Here is a 15,295-nt window from a genome sequence, read left to right as displayed (position 1 = left end):
AGTTTATAGCTCCTCCATGGATTTCAATGGGACTAATTCAATGAAGGAAAATGAACTGCCTTCTCACTTCAGCTTTAGCACAATCTACTGGTTTCTCTCGGCCACTGTTGTCCCTCTGCTCCCAGTCATTTCGCAGTAATCCATTACGTCCAGAAGTCGGTACAGTCTTCGCTGCCGCTTGCTGAAGTTTAAGCGCCATCATGTCAGGGCTGGGTGGGACGGTCAGAGGGCTGAAAAGATTTGTTTCTGCCAACACTTTACCAACACATCAAAATGGGGATAAAACAGACATCAGAATTAGCTGAAAAAGGTAGATTAGAATGATGCATTCTTGGAAATTTTTTATTTCACAATCTCTTAAAATCTTAAAGGGGACATAGCATGCAAATTCCACTTTGTTAGTGCTTCTACAGGTTAATGTGGGTATCTGGCATGTCTACCAACCCAAAAACTCTGGGAAAAACACTTGCGCGTTTTGTTATAGTTCCTCTAAGTCAGAAACGTCATGCTTGGCGACTCGATTGCGCTTCCTGGGTATTGTGTCGTAACAAGACTGGAAGTCTCCTACATGGTCTTGGCCCACCCCCACCGTCCCCCACCGTCCCCACACTCGTTACTTCGTGTTTACACCGGAGGCAGCGCAGCGCCGTTCCCAAGCACGCAGCCGGGCTGTTCACACGGGACGAGCATTTCTCCGCTGGTCAGCCGCGATTCACTCACATGTGGCATTTGTCTGGATCGTTGGGACTGGGAGGCTGCAGCAGCTGCTCGGGAGCGACCGCTTGCTCTCCCGTGCGTGAGCTGGAATTTGTGTCAGCCCACACAGCGCACAGCAGTGTGGAAGACTTCGCAGTGTTCACGCTACTGCACCCGAACCCGACATTCACGGGTACAACAACAAGCGGAGAAAGCAGAATCGCGGGCTGACCTTATATATACAGTCTATGGGGCTGACCAGCGCGGAGAAAATCTCGTCCGTGTGAACAGCCAGGCGGCTGCGCTGCAGGCGCTGCGCTGCCTTCCTGCTGTCTTCCACACTGCCAGCTGTGTGGAAGACTTCCGCAGTGTTCAGCTCTACTGTATGCCGGGTTACAGTAGTTACGCCGGGTTACAGTAGTTCCGCCGGGTTACAGTAGTTACGCCGGGTTACAGTAGTTCCGCCGGGGTACACGGGCGGAAGTGCCGCTGCGAGGCAGCGCAGCGCCGTTCTCCAGCACGCAGCCGCCTGGCTGTTCACACAGGACGAGCATTTCTCCGCTGGTCAGCCCCATAGACTGTATATATAAGGTCAGCCCGCGATTCTGCTTTCTCCGCTTGTTGTTGTACCCGTTGAATGTCGTCGGGTTGGGGGTAAATGATGGTCTTCATAGCCCCCCACCTCTCTTTCTCTCTCTGTCTGTCTGCTTGTGTGCTTGTAGTGGAGGGGCAGAGGGGACATTTAATTATGTGATTGGGAAAATTAAAACTCCAGGACAACAGGGAATACAAAGTATGGGATGCATATTTGATAATTTATATCATATAAAATATGTAATTTATATCGTTTAAAATCATGGGGAGAGGGGGGGGGAGCTGGCTCATTAGCATTTAAAGGAACAGGCAGTCAAAACAGGTCACTCGGTGGAGGGCTGTTTTATACAGGGTAAAAAGGGTGCTGTTTTATATGATCTTTATGGTATTTTGACCAAAGTATGTTACAGACATTTCATTAAGACCCCAAGGAACCATATCAACTTGTGGTAAAATGGGCATGCTATGTCCCCTTTAAATCAGCTTGCTCTTTTGGAAATCACATTCTCGTACAGTGAAGCTGTTGGATTTAATCCACACATGGTACAACATTGTTAAAATGTAGCGTTACCCTACTGTGCAGGGCTCGCTCATCGTGTCTGGCCATTTTACTTGATCTCTCACGATAAGTTGCACCAGGTGGAAGAGGGAGTTGCTGTAGAACGGTGGTGTGCCTGTGTGGAGCTCATAGAGGATGCAGCCTAAAGACCAGAGGTCAGACGTGTGGTCATATGGCTTCTCATCCACCAGCTCAGGAGACATGTACAGCGGCGTTCCTTTGATAGAAGTCAGCACCAAGGTGGAGGTGCTCATGAACCTGGCAAACCTACAGGAAGATTGCAACACATATTGTTATCCTGTGTGGAAAGAGTTAATACAGCTACCTTTGCCTCAAAAAATAATAAATGTACTATCCCTACCCAAAGTCACACAGTTTCACCACCCCACCTTTCCCCAAGAGTATGTTTTGTGGTTTCATGTCACGATGAAGAATGCGATGGGAGTGTAAATAATACAGAGCTGAGACCAGCTGGCAGGCGATCTCACGCACCTGAGAAGGAAGGAAGGGGGAACAAAAGGTTAATGTGGAAACTATGTTAAGTCTAGTAATAATAATAATATTAACAAAAAATAATAATGCTACTACTAATTTTATTTGTATAGCGCTTTTAACAATGCTCAGACACTTTACATAAGATTAAAAAAGAATGATATGATCTTGGTGTCTATGGATAGATAAGAATCGAAAGACTGTATTCCCAGTATCAGCTACTGTTGAAACATGAGCTACAGTGTGACTGACACCTTAAATTCTACATAAGACGGTGAATATCCCCATGATGGCAATGATGCACAGAAATGCACAGAGATGCCACTGCTCATGTAGGAATTTATTGGCTACAACTGTACCAAAGAAGATGGAAGTACTACAAAGGGACAAAGTTTGTAGTAAAGTAACTCACACTCTCAATTTATATTTATTCTCTCTAGGCTGAATAAATGTATTCAGTGTTTTTGTGTTACAAGACGGCAAAGAGAGACTCACAAAATTTGAGTTTACAATTGTATATTTTATTTTATTTACTATCATAAGTTGCATTTGGCCCAAATGTTTCTCTTAGGACGGGATCTGCTGTGGCAACTGACAGCTGCCTCAAATTGCGGCAGCTGCCTTTACAAATCAGTGGCAGTTTTTGTTGCGACCGGAAGTGCCTCTACGAGCTGCCGCTGCCACAATTTAAAAAAATAAAAATAAAACACTCTTCAGAGTTTGACTAAACGCAGGTATATAGTCAAACTTTGTATGCATAGAGACTTCAATCGCTTTTTTATTTTATTTTATTTTTTTACATATTTATTTACAACGAAAAACTAAATTCGGAGGCTGGCTTTCCTGTGGACAGCCCCAAAGCAAGGGTCACTAGCCCTAGCAACCGCTGCTGCTTCCCTGGCAACTGAAAACAAAGCATGCGGCTGACTTCGTTCAGTCAATAAAATACGCTTTGTTCAAAACAACCTGAAAACTAGATGAAACATTCATTAATATAATAATTAGTATAATTGTCTAACTTGCTGCTATCATCCTGTTTGAGTCTCCAGCTCCACTGCACTGACATCTACTCACAAAATAACCATTATACATCAATGTTGAGCAGACAATAAAACTATTGTTTTGAATCAGCATGCTATCATTTTCTTTTTCCATCCAAAAGGTTAATTTACACTTCTCGTAAGCATGTAGGGACGGATGTAGGCCCAAACTAGAATGTCTCTCAGTAGAGCAAATACCTCCCCAACAGGCCCCTGATGAAACCACATTTAAACTCAATAGATGCACATTTTTATTGGGATCTGCACCAAATGTCCCACTCATAAACATCAGTCCATGGGTTTTTTTAACCTTCATAAATGGTTTGCAATTGATTCCATCAAAGATTAATTACAATTCATACAAACTCGCTTTTTGGTCATTACTTATACAGAGGCCGAATGCTCCGCTTCCAAGTGGCCTGTGTTACAAAAAGAGGCAAAGCCACTAATTACCTGTCCACGGCTCCAACATGGAGCATTTTGCCGCCAATACTGATGTATGTCTTCACTGGAGGGTTTAAAGGAGGGTTCAGCCTTGGAGAATAATCTGTGCCAGAAAAGCTTTCATAGTAATAATGCTGATTAGAAATCACAGAAATGATATGATTCAGTGGGCTTCCGTGCTGGCTGAGTGAAGATGACTCTTGTTTCTTTATAATGAGATCCAAACGACCCCTGGCTATTTCCAGTGATCAGTGGTTTTCTCAGGCTGAGGTCTCAAACCCATGAACATGAGTGCTCCCATACAGTAAAGCTTTCGTTTTTCATCATGTTTAGAAAAGCACAATGGGTCCAAGAGCAGGAGTCGAGTCTTCTTAAAAACTGTCCATTGATTCATTGTGTACAAGCAATATTTAAGAATACATTTTGTGTGTATTGAAAGTTTTTGATAGGGTCAATGCAGGAAAGGTTTTATTTTTTCATCTCTATAATTGCTCAGAAAACCAAAAGTAAATTTTTTACTTATTCATATCTCAATAAATTACATATCAAATAAAACATAAAATCTCTCATTGACTTAAGGATCAGACTCTTTGCCGTGGACTGTTTGCTTTAATTATCCTTGATGTGTCTACACTAGGAGTCCAGCGAGAGCATTTCAAGTGGATTTAGTGGCCCCAGGGAAAAGGGGGCTGGGGGCCCTTGACTGAACAAAACCGATTCCCCCTGCCACTCCAATGAAACACATGATACCATCATCCCAATCTTCACACAATTCTTTTATTATCAAAATTATAAACAAAGTACATACTGTGCATACAAATGGATAAATTGTTGTTGCTGTGGACATATACAATGCCTGCTATGCCTACCCTGTTGTGCACCCCTGTACATGAGTATACAAGGTTCCACAGTTCACAGTGTATGCCAGGGCTTAAACCAATCTATTGACTCCAAGGAATTCTCTGCAGACAACTGAGATAAAGGGCACATGTTATAAAACATTTTTTTTCAAGCTTTCATTTTGTCCAGGAGCTGCCTCAGTATCTGTGAAGTAGTTTGAAACCATCAGGACTCTTTGCAGAGTTGTCCGTCCAACCAAAATGAGTAACTGGGAAAGAAAGCCTTTGTTCATGGAGGTGACCAAGAACACAACAGTCACTTTTAATAGAGCTTCAGCAATCCTCTGCAGAGATGGGAGAACATCCATCTCAGCATCAACCACAGCTGTAAGGTTTGGCAAACTCCCGGCAAGCTGCCATATGTCGTTTCTCAAACGGCATTTGACTCCGAGGCCGTTAGGAAAAACTCTCTCGGGTCTGATGAGACAAAAATTAAACCATCTGGACAGAATTCTTAACACTGGCTGGCAAACACAAAGCACTGCTCAACACCTGGGTAGGGAAATACCATCCCTCAATCCCCATAGAACATCTGGGGGGAGACCTGATCACAGAGACTTCCCATCCAGTCTGATGGACCTCGAAAGGATCAGCCAGGAAGAAAATAATGAACTAAACCAAGAAGAGAAGTTATAATTGCTACTTAAGGGGCTTTATACAAAGAATTTAATTATGTATCTGAGTCATTTTGTAAATGACAGAGATTGAGTCTGAGTCACAAAAATAGTACTTACTTTTTTCTGAAATTTTACCTGAGACATAAAGTGCAAAACGTGACAGGGTCACTTTAGAAGGGGTTAGAACTAGGGAGAGAATGAATATTTTACTTTTTAATACATGCTAATGTGATTTTGAAACAATTTTTTTTGAAAATAAGATCCAACAGCAGAGGGAGGAAATTTCCTGTTTTTGTAAAAGTGAGAAACAAAGACAGATAAGTGACACTACAACCCTGCTCACCATCAAGACTCGTGTGATGTCAAATGCTGTCCCAATTCATACCTAAAGTCAGCAATAGCAGCATTTTAGGAGCAGAGATGTGTCTTTTGAAGAGAGTTTCTTTGTTTGGAGAAGAGGAGAGAGACAATGTGGAAGAGGCAATATCACAATGTCCAGGGGAGAATCCGCGAATGAGCAGTTGGTGCTTTTCACACCTGGAGCTAACATCAATCTCTAGTGATCTGATCATAGATGGACACCTAAGTACAGGTGTGAACACACCCAAGACCCATTGAGGATACAATCACCGAGACCACATTAGGAGGTGGGACATATGTGGCCTCATTCTAAATGTTGTGTGGACACAAATTCATCCTGGGCCACATTGAAGGACCACCAACTCAGCTGACGTCCTCTGACTCGCTACAGTTTCATAATGAAGCATTTGTCTTCTATATACTGATTTATTTATTATATAATAGAGCTGTACATAGTGAATTGATTCACTCAGCACCTCCTGCCCTGCCCTCTCTCTCTCTCAAACATACTGACACATTGACAACAGACCTGTCTGACATAGGAGACTGGCTATAAAACATCATTTGTCATTTGGGAGGTGAGATCTGAAGACTAATTTCCTATGTCTCCAAAATGTCCACATGTGATCAGATTATCCGAGACAGGTGTTAATGTGAGGTCTGAACTGGCTGTTATGTGCTCATGTAAACTAAGTCAGTTCCCCTCTTGGTTCTGCCAGTGGAGCAGTGATCAGTTCCTTTCCCTTTAATCGTATCTTGATGATATTCTATATGTAGCTCCACAGAAAGTTTTAGACCATAACAAGGCAGCAGCCTCCCTGCTGCTACAGGGGCCTGCATATATCTCAAGGCCATTCAGGCCATTAGCAGTCAGTCTTATCTTCAGCGTCCTCCAAGAGGTCTTTTATTGTCTTTAAATGTACACCCCAGCCGTTTGGTTTCTGGTCAGAGCGGCAAATAGCCTCACAACAAATTTATGGTTGTGGAAAATAGTCTCAGCCGTTTCAATTCAGGGGGAGATGCCGGTGCATCACACCTCAGGAATATCTGAATTTGGTGTTCAGCTCAGGAATACAATACATAAGCTAAATGGAAATGGTTTAGCCTTCAAGTTGCACATCTAATGTTATTCACTTATTAGGATATGGGTTTATATGTCTTGTGTATTTCTGATTTAATAATGGGTATTATTTAGAACACACACCCGGTGGCAGACAGAGTTTTGTGCCTACATTGAAAACCCTTCAGTAAGGATCAATAAATCCAAGTCCAGTCTTTTTGTCCTGACACATCACAACATAGTGGGAGAGAACCCCTGAGCCAGCTGAATCCTTTAGTACAGAGTCATTAATCATACATCTGATGCATAAGGAATTGTACAGTAAATCTTGGAGTCTGTTTTGTAAAGCTGCACAACAAAATCTAGAAACTATTATTTGACTTTCACACTCTGCAACAATTAAATGCAAAAAATTGCATTTTTTCCAATGAAGAACAAAGTTAATATTCCCAACAATAACAACATTGTAAAAAATCTACTATTCCTTTTATTTTGGCTGCTAAATTCTATCTTTTCTAAAATGGCCAGATAAGACAATTTAGTGGGTGTGCTGGCTGAGACAGTTCATGAAAGCAAAGACCTACCTCCAAAGAAATTGGTGGCAAAAGTGAATGAACATAAAACACAAAGAGGAACAAAAAGGAAGTTAATAAAAATAACCACCACTAACCAGAGAGCTTAGCCTCACAAGTTAAAGGGAAAGATTGGTAGACAGTCAACAGGCTAAACAAGAAAATGACAAGGTTGGTGTGAGAAGTTCATGTTTCTGTTATTGACAGTTGTGGCCATGCTATTGTCTGTTGTATGTGTGAAGATTCTGTTGAAAGTGGTATAAACTTCTGATTAAAATTAAACTTTCGAAATCATAGTATTGAAGCAACAATGGCAGTAAGTAATGCACCATCGATACGGCATATGTGCAATTTCTGTCTGATATATGCTGTATCATGCAATATACCTTCTGTGCTGTTTGGGTTTGGGTTCAGTTGTGTCTTTGCCATTTGAAAAACATTGATGCAAACCTTGCAGCTGAAAGGTTTGCATCGTTGTTTTGGATGGACAACCTAATATTTGTTTCTTCTGGCTAAGACAGCCTAATATTAGACTGCCATTTACTTGTGCTGAGGCTCAACTGTGATAAATTCAAAGTCATGGAAAGAATTGTTTATTTTGGAAAACGGAAGAAAATGGAAATGTTAGTTTGCTCTTTTTCTTGTGTTCTCCTCTCCTCTCATGTTCCCTTATGAGTCGAAGTGTCTCAGGGACTTCTGATAGATTGTTTCCCCCCCACAAAATATAATTCCCATCATTGATATGAATTAATCACCATCAGACATGCCATCTTTATTAATTGCTTGTAGTTACCCGCAATAAGAAATACGACAGGTAATAGATTCTGAGAACACAGAGGTCTTACTGAGTAATATGGCCTAAACTGAGCCATAATACATTAAAGTCACACACATTAGATATTTAATGTCTATTAACTCCTGCAGCATGCCATAATTTTTAATTGCAGGCAACCGGCTGTAGAAGTTACAAATGATCACAGCCCGGACCGTCATTAGTCTTAATGGAGACACTAAAGGCAAACTGTGTGTGTGTGTGTTTGTGTGTGTGAGTGCTAGCCACAGTCACGTGATGTTAATGAATAGCTCTTTGTATTTGTATCTGTATTATGAATGTAGGCAGTAGCTGTTTACTTGCTGATGATTAATTTAGGATGGAGACTTTACTGCATCACTAGCTACATGCTCACATTGGTATTTCAGATGTGTATTTATTATTTTTAACCAGGCATATGTCTTACTCTAATACAAGGAATCTGTGTTTACTTTGCCTATTTCAAGACCTGTTCATTTCATGCACTTCAAACTTGCCAGTGTTTTTTTTGGGGGGGGGGGCCCAAAGAAGGGCAGTGGCACATTTTGTGCCATTTGGATACGCAACACATTCAACATTAATACATTTGAAATAAACATGGAAGCAGAACTCTGGAGCAGCGATGGCTGGGACTCGTTGATGCTAAATCACGTGTTAAATCACAACAATGCCATGTTCACGACATCATAGGACTCAAAAATATCTGTGCCCAGTCCAGAACGCTACATCCATGGGTCCAGCTAAAAAAATTTAAAAATCACCCTCCATCATTTAAAGTGCCCACTAATGTGTTGCTCTGTCAGCTCTGCACTTTAGGAATTTCTTATCACAGCTGAACAACTGCTCTGCACAAGCACTTGAAGTTAAAGCAGCGAAGCGCTTTGTCAAGAAGCACCAGGACTTCTGCTAAATCATTTTACCATGCAAACATGCTTCTGTTAATAACTGATCTTTTAAATGATTCCCTATAGGCCCCATTTATATTGCCACACTCATGCTGTTATGGTAATGCACCATTATACCACACATCACCTAACATTGTCATTGGAGCATTTCATATTTTCTGTTTCTTTAATGGTCCTGCATGGCAAGAAAACAGTTCAAACTGTTGTTACAGTCTGTCAATCATTTCAGTGCTTTTCTCAAGCAACACCACAGACCAAGGGACCATTTCAAACAGGCAGGTTCAGAACAGGTACTGTAGTCCCTAATGTTTGTTAAAAGTTAAATGTCTGTAGTTTTGTGTCTGTACTATTGAGAGGTCAGTGTTTGGGTCAAACCCCCTCTTCCTGTACAAGCCGGGCTGAAGCAGTGGACATCGGGTGCTGCACAGGCTAACGAGTTAATCGTGCGGGCAACTGTGCCTGTGCTGGTTTGCCTTCGTATGGAAGTGGTCATATTGTGAGCAAGAAGTAGGGGTAATACCACCTCTTACTTCTTTCTCCATCACTGTTAACAACTGTGCATATGTAAGAAAAACAGTGAGAGAAAAGAAAACTTAATTGGCTCCATGACACAACAGTCAGGGATGTTAGACATTCTGGTAATCAAACAAATAGGAAGTCTGACATTTGAGATTAGATGTCTGTCATGTCTGTGGCCTCTGCATAAAGAAAGGCTGTATGAGTGTGTGTGTGTGAATGGGTAAATGTGAAGTGTAGTGCAAAGCGCCCTTTATAGATGTTCCAGACTACAGTAATTTGAATAGATTATTGGAGGAAAAGCAGGTCAGACTTAATTTTGCAGCAACTTTCTTGAAACAATTAGACCAAACATTGGTGATTCCCAACACGCGGTTAGCTCTGGTATCAGTGTGCTGCAGATAACTGTAGTGTATTGATTTTGAGTCCCCTCCCCTAACCTGCAATCAAACCCATTGTGTGTGTGTTGGAAGATCAATGACAAGTCCCTCAGGGACTCTGTAGAGGTCAGTACTGATGTGGGTGGTTGGTAGAGGAGATAATCTTTCAGTTCCCCACGGTGTGTGTGTGTGTGTGTGTGTGTGTGTGTGTGTGTGTGTGTGTCTGTCTGTGTGGTCTAGCCATTACTCATGTTGTGGGGACAGATCTGAAACACAGTCCCATGATTCTCTTCCATAATTTAAATCATACAATTTTAAGGTGAAGTAATGTGTTGAGGTTAGTGTAAAGGAAGTAGTCGTTATGATTAAGGTAAACATAAGTCTCTAAATGTATGTAAATCAATGTATATCCACTGAAGCCACTGAGACACAGTGCCACACATTGTTGACCAGCTCACAGCAAAGAAACCAGCAACCTCAGAAGCCAAAGAACCATATCGACTGACCAGGTAGAGATTCTACACAAAAATGACGGGGCTCATTTTTATTTGTTGTGATATTGGAAATGAAACTAACGTAATAAATAGAATGAGATAAGAACGACAATGTTTTAGCTGAGGTACCTCATGCACCATTCACTGTTTGGTTGCAACGTGGTTGAATGTGTAGTATGTGTGTAATAAAATACAATGTTTGGCTTTGGCACATGTTGTATGTCAAGCAAACAGAACATTACAAGACATAGGTCAGCATCTGTCCTGCATCCTTTGGCCCATTTAGCTCTCAACAACGAGTAAGATAAGCTTGTATATTCACTCTTGCTCAGTTTCTTACTCGGTCACTTTCTTTTTTCCTTCAACAAGATCCTCTTGGGTTTCTTCGGTGGCTATGTCATGATGTCCACACTGAGAATGGCACGCTATAGTTGTCTCTTATAGCTAGCTGCTATACCGGGCTTTGGTTGTTGGTGTGTGATGCATACCTTAAAGCAGGTCTTAATGTTCCAACACGTGACCCCAGACTAAAACAGTGCTGTTCCAAGCCTACAGGGGGCACTGTTGCAATAACAGACATGCCTTTTTCCCTGTTATAAGTTTGTGTACCATCAAAATCATCTTGAAGCTGATATTTTAAGATAAAAACTACGCTGTGTTGCTTTCATGGGTTGTTTTTTTAAAGATTGAGCATTAGTTGTGATGGCATACGTTGCTTGAAGGCTAAAGCAGCATTTGATAATAACAATAAGGAACAAAAAATACATTTTATTTTATTGTCATTGATTCAGGTCCAGTGTTTCCCATTAATTATCTTGACTGTGGCTTCATAATGACCAAATGGCATAAATTGGATTAATTCAAGGAGAAGAAAATGTCTTGCTATCTTTGTCACAAAAAATTATTGGGTATTAATTTTGGCTCGACCAGACACAACTCCCATTGGGGCTATTGGGAAACAAATCCCTTTTCCACCCGTCACTTTGTAACTCTTCTTCAATGTCATGCTGGGTCAAATGTTGGGATTAGTCTAACAAACGATTCCTTTGATACCTATTATCTACCCATACCTCAGGGCCAGCTTTCAAACTGGATGACTCCTATTCATTTATAAAACTCTCGTTGAAAGTGTGTGGTAGAGTTCACTGAAGTCTATACAAGTGATTGTTAAATCATTGTCTTCAGAAGGCTTATTGTAACCTTTAATGCCAGACTAACCTGTCGTGGATATTGCAGTCTATCACAAGTGTATGGTAAACTATTCTTCATCATTACTCTGGAGGAGTGGAGATTATTTTGGCAGATTCTATGACAATCATTTGCAGAGTCTGTTTCCTTGGACCAGAAGAAATACATTAATGCAAGTCAATGGAGACTAATCAGCAAGTGTTTTTAATTCATCAAGATTAAGGGCTTCAATCCTTCACTCTGAGCTCACAACGTAAAACGTGGACGTGTCAGTCGCTGACCGTGTTTCTGACACTGTTTGAGCTACATATCCTAGCAATTCTGTCCAGTGCCAGAAATAAAATATGTATTTCAAAATTCAGAATTGCCCAAATTGCTTCAAGTGGAACCAAAATAATAAATCCAGAAAGCCTCAGTGCAGAATCTCAGCTGGCTAACTTTGTTACATAACAATTCTCCAATTTCAAATAGTTTTTGGGTTCCAATGAGATAAAGCACTGTAGGAAATTAATATCAAAAGCAATCACCGTGAGATATAGTGAGCACATTCAAATCCTTTGTATTTTTAATTTACCATGACCTTTTTTTAGTACCACCCTTTGATCTAAGATTTTAACATTCTACACAATATATCTAATTCTATCACTGGCAGTTTGCTACAGAATATGGTGACCATATCCATTCTCCACAAAAATTAAAGATGTATACATGTAAAGCTAATATTGTCGTTTTGTTGTCAGTTTTGTCCAACACTGATGCAGTGAACCGTGCAGACTCTAGGGGCTGATGTTGTGGTTTGAGAGCCTTGGTTTTGTTTGTGTGCCCCAGAGAATGTTGATTTCACCTTGTGTATTTGTTTTCACATATGGGAAATAGAGTGGTCCTTCAGTAAGTCCCACTGTAGATACAGGTGGAATTGAAGAAATGGAATAAGCCTCCCAGAGGAAAGCTGGAACATGTTTACATTTCTCTCTCTCTCTCTCTCTCTCTGTCAGACATATGCACACACAGTCAGCACTGGGTTGAGATGCTAATGGTGCTCCATGAGCCATTGACCTCCCAGTGCCATTCAGAGAGCAACCACTCGCCATGAAGTGCTGAATAATACATCGACAGTATGTGGAGTACAAAGCGAAGCATCTCTACTTGGGAGAGCAACGACAATGAATCACACACGTGTGGCCGTTTGTTGCATCTTTAAAAGTCTAAAAACCTCAGCCTGTCAGTTTGCATATCGCTCAAGTCTCTTCCACAAAAATCACCTTCAACTGGAATTGCAAGTAGCTGCAAAATTAAAAGGCGCCACTCCGCCAGGCTGCAACAATCTGAGCTTGTGGTCTAAAGCACGTGGCACATTTAGCTGCTTTTAGCACGTGCCCAATTGCACCTTTGCCAGTTTAGCAGCCAAAAAATGGGGTCACTGCATCAGACACCTGGTTCAGAAGGGTTGAACTCTTAATTATTCATAGGTGTGTTTTGAGCATACCATTAACATAACCAGTTGTAGTTCTATCTCCCATTCCCAGACAGAGTGCTTCTCTGCAGAGGAAATATTGTTGCTTCGCTCAAGAGCAAATCATCTGTGTGTGTAACAGACATTGTGCACTGACCTATGTATGTGTATATTAAGCAGTTTGCTTGAGTTGCAGATAATTACTGCACAATGGGGTCCAGACTTTGTTTGGAGTTTGCCTTTAATATATGAAGAACGCAGCAGGAGACTTCAGTACAGTTTTGCCCATCTGCTCTTGGTGAATCCTCCAGATAATCTACTGCTGTATTCTTACATGGAATGACTCTGACATTATCTGAGGTTTTTACTGGGGGGGCTGGCAGAAGAACCGATGGAGGATGTCCGCCACAACTGTCTCCGACATTAGGTTCTCACATACAGCCTGTCTGGATAATTTCATGAGATTATCCGGAGTTCAGTGCATGCATGAAAGCTGCTATCCTGCTAAGGTTGCAATCCTGGCACTGCATCCTTAAAAATAACATTGTAATAGTGGACCACTGACTCTTTGTTGGTCAAAGTCACAATCGAATTCCACTTAGAATAGAAATGCACCAACAATGACCTGATCACATCCCTTTTTGAATGTAGATGCTTGATTGATTGAAATTTGGGGAAAAAAGGGTTTGTCATCTGTGCTGAGACCTGGACACAAAATGGCCTCTGATCACTAAAGTTGTTAAAAAATTAAGTCTTTTTACTTACTTATGATAAACTTATAAATCAAAGGAAATGAAAAATAAATACCATCAGGATCACAATGCATGTCCCCAATGAAGACACAGTTCTCGCTGCCACAGAGGAAAAGAAAAGCGCAAGGTTCTTCTTGCACAAATGATTTCGAGCGAAGAAGCCCATATAGTCAATAAAGCTTGAATACACCAGTTCATAGCAAATTTAAGGGTTAGAAGTGAGCTCATGACTAAGTTGTTTCCACAAGTCTCCTGAAATCACCATCCCTGTAAACCTCTACATGACCCTGCTAATGTCAGAGCTGACCAAAGAGTTCATCTTAAGGAGGATGAAGCCAAACTCATTCACTTATATTAAACCCCTCCGCTCCTGAGTAGAAACACTACATCAAAAATATTTAACTTTCCACAGCCACTCAACATCAGCAGAAACGTTGATCATCTTGTTGTACGATTAAAATCTTGCAGCATCAAAACTGGAGGACCAAGATTATAGATAATACATATATGGGAAGGATGAGAAAACGGTAAAGACACCACCAGCTTTATATCCTAGCTACTGAGAGAAGTTTGCAGCTGGACACCTTCTCATCTCCACCCCAGCCGGACAGAGCACTCTCTGACCTGCAGCCTCCTGCAATATGATGACAGGGCTTTTTGTCCTGCGTTATCATTAATACCATGACCAGGAGCTGGTATTAAGATGAGCCGGACAACGAAGGATGATGAACCGGGGAGTCGACCCTGATCCGAGTACAGCTCAGGCCAAAAGGCAGGCTGCGTTCAAGTCCGTTACGGACGTCCTACTAGAAAGGTGGGCAGTTTTGTCTGCAATATCGTTGTTCTTTCGAGTCGGGAGTCACATGTTGCACTCGCCATGACTTTCTCTGTATGTATTCAATGTGATGCGATCTTAATACGTCCATGTTGACTTAAATATAACACAGGAAACTAGTGAAGTGAGGCGATTGACCTTTGAATGTTGAACACAGCTGCGCACTTTCAAATATAATATGGATAATAATATATACTGTAGAACATTGGGTATCCTCACCGTTTCTGTCATACTGCTGCACTGGCTTGAAAAATGAGGAGGAAAATGTAATTATTTCAATTAATGCCTTCCCTGTTTAAACTAAAACCGTGGAAATTTAAACTTCTCAGTTTCATAATTGTTATCCTTTGCCTTACTATTTCTCACTCAGCTGGCGACTTTAGAAGTTAATGGAATTGAATCATATACGAATGGGGATATTAAATGGATCATTCTTTTCTAAAAATATATTCTTTTTGTCAGCTTTCCCTCAACCGTGCAACTTTCTATTCTGCTGACACCTCTGCTCTTTGCACCAACTCAGGGCCGTAACCTTTGGCCCAATCTACGGCGAAATATGATTGTTCTCAGTTGAACTACAAAAGAAAAAAGGAAAACCCTCTTGTGCGGGTCAGTGCAGTCAAATAAA

General features: G+C 41.2%; 1 protein-coding gene across 1 annotated transcript in view; it reads right to left on the bottom strand.

Annotated features, from left to right (window-relative positions):
- Nucleotides 1–15,295, bottom strand: part of LOC118113681 (serine/threonine-protein kinase 36) — a 92,638-nt gene that overhangs the window by 2,600 nt on the left and 74,743 nt on the right. The window contains 5 exon segments of the mRNA XM_047340831.1: nucleotides 68–255; nucleotides 287–330; nucleotides 550–573; nucleotides 1,838–2,116; nucleotides 2,211–2,341. Coding sequence (XP_047196787.1) covers nucleotides 68–255; nucleotides 287–330; nucleotides 550–573; nucleotides 1,838–2,116; nucleotides 2,211–2,341 — 666 coding nt within the window.

Source organism: Hippoglossus stenolepis, chromosome 8 (genome assembly GCF_022539355.2).
Source record: "Hippoglossus stenolepis isolate QCI-W04-F060 chromosome 8, HSTE1.2, whole genome shotgun sequence".
NCBI lineage: Eukaryota > Metazoa > Chordata > Actinopteri > Pleuronectiformes > Pleuronectidae > Hippoglossus > Hippoglossus stenolepis.
Note: the sequence above shows the minus strand (reverse complement) of the source record. Positions and strands in the feature narration are given on the sequence as shown.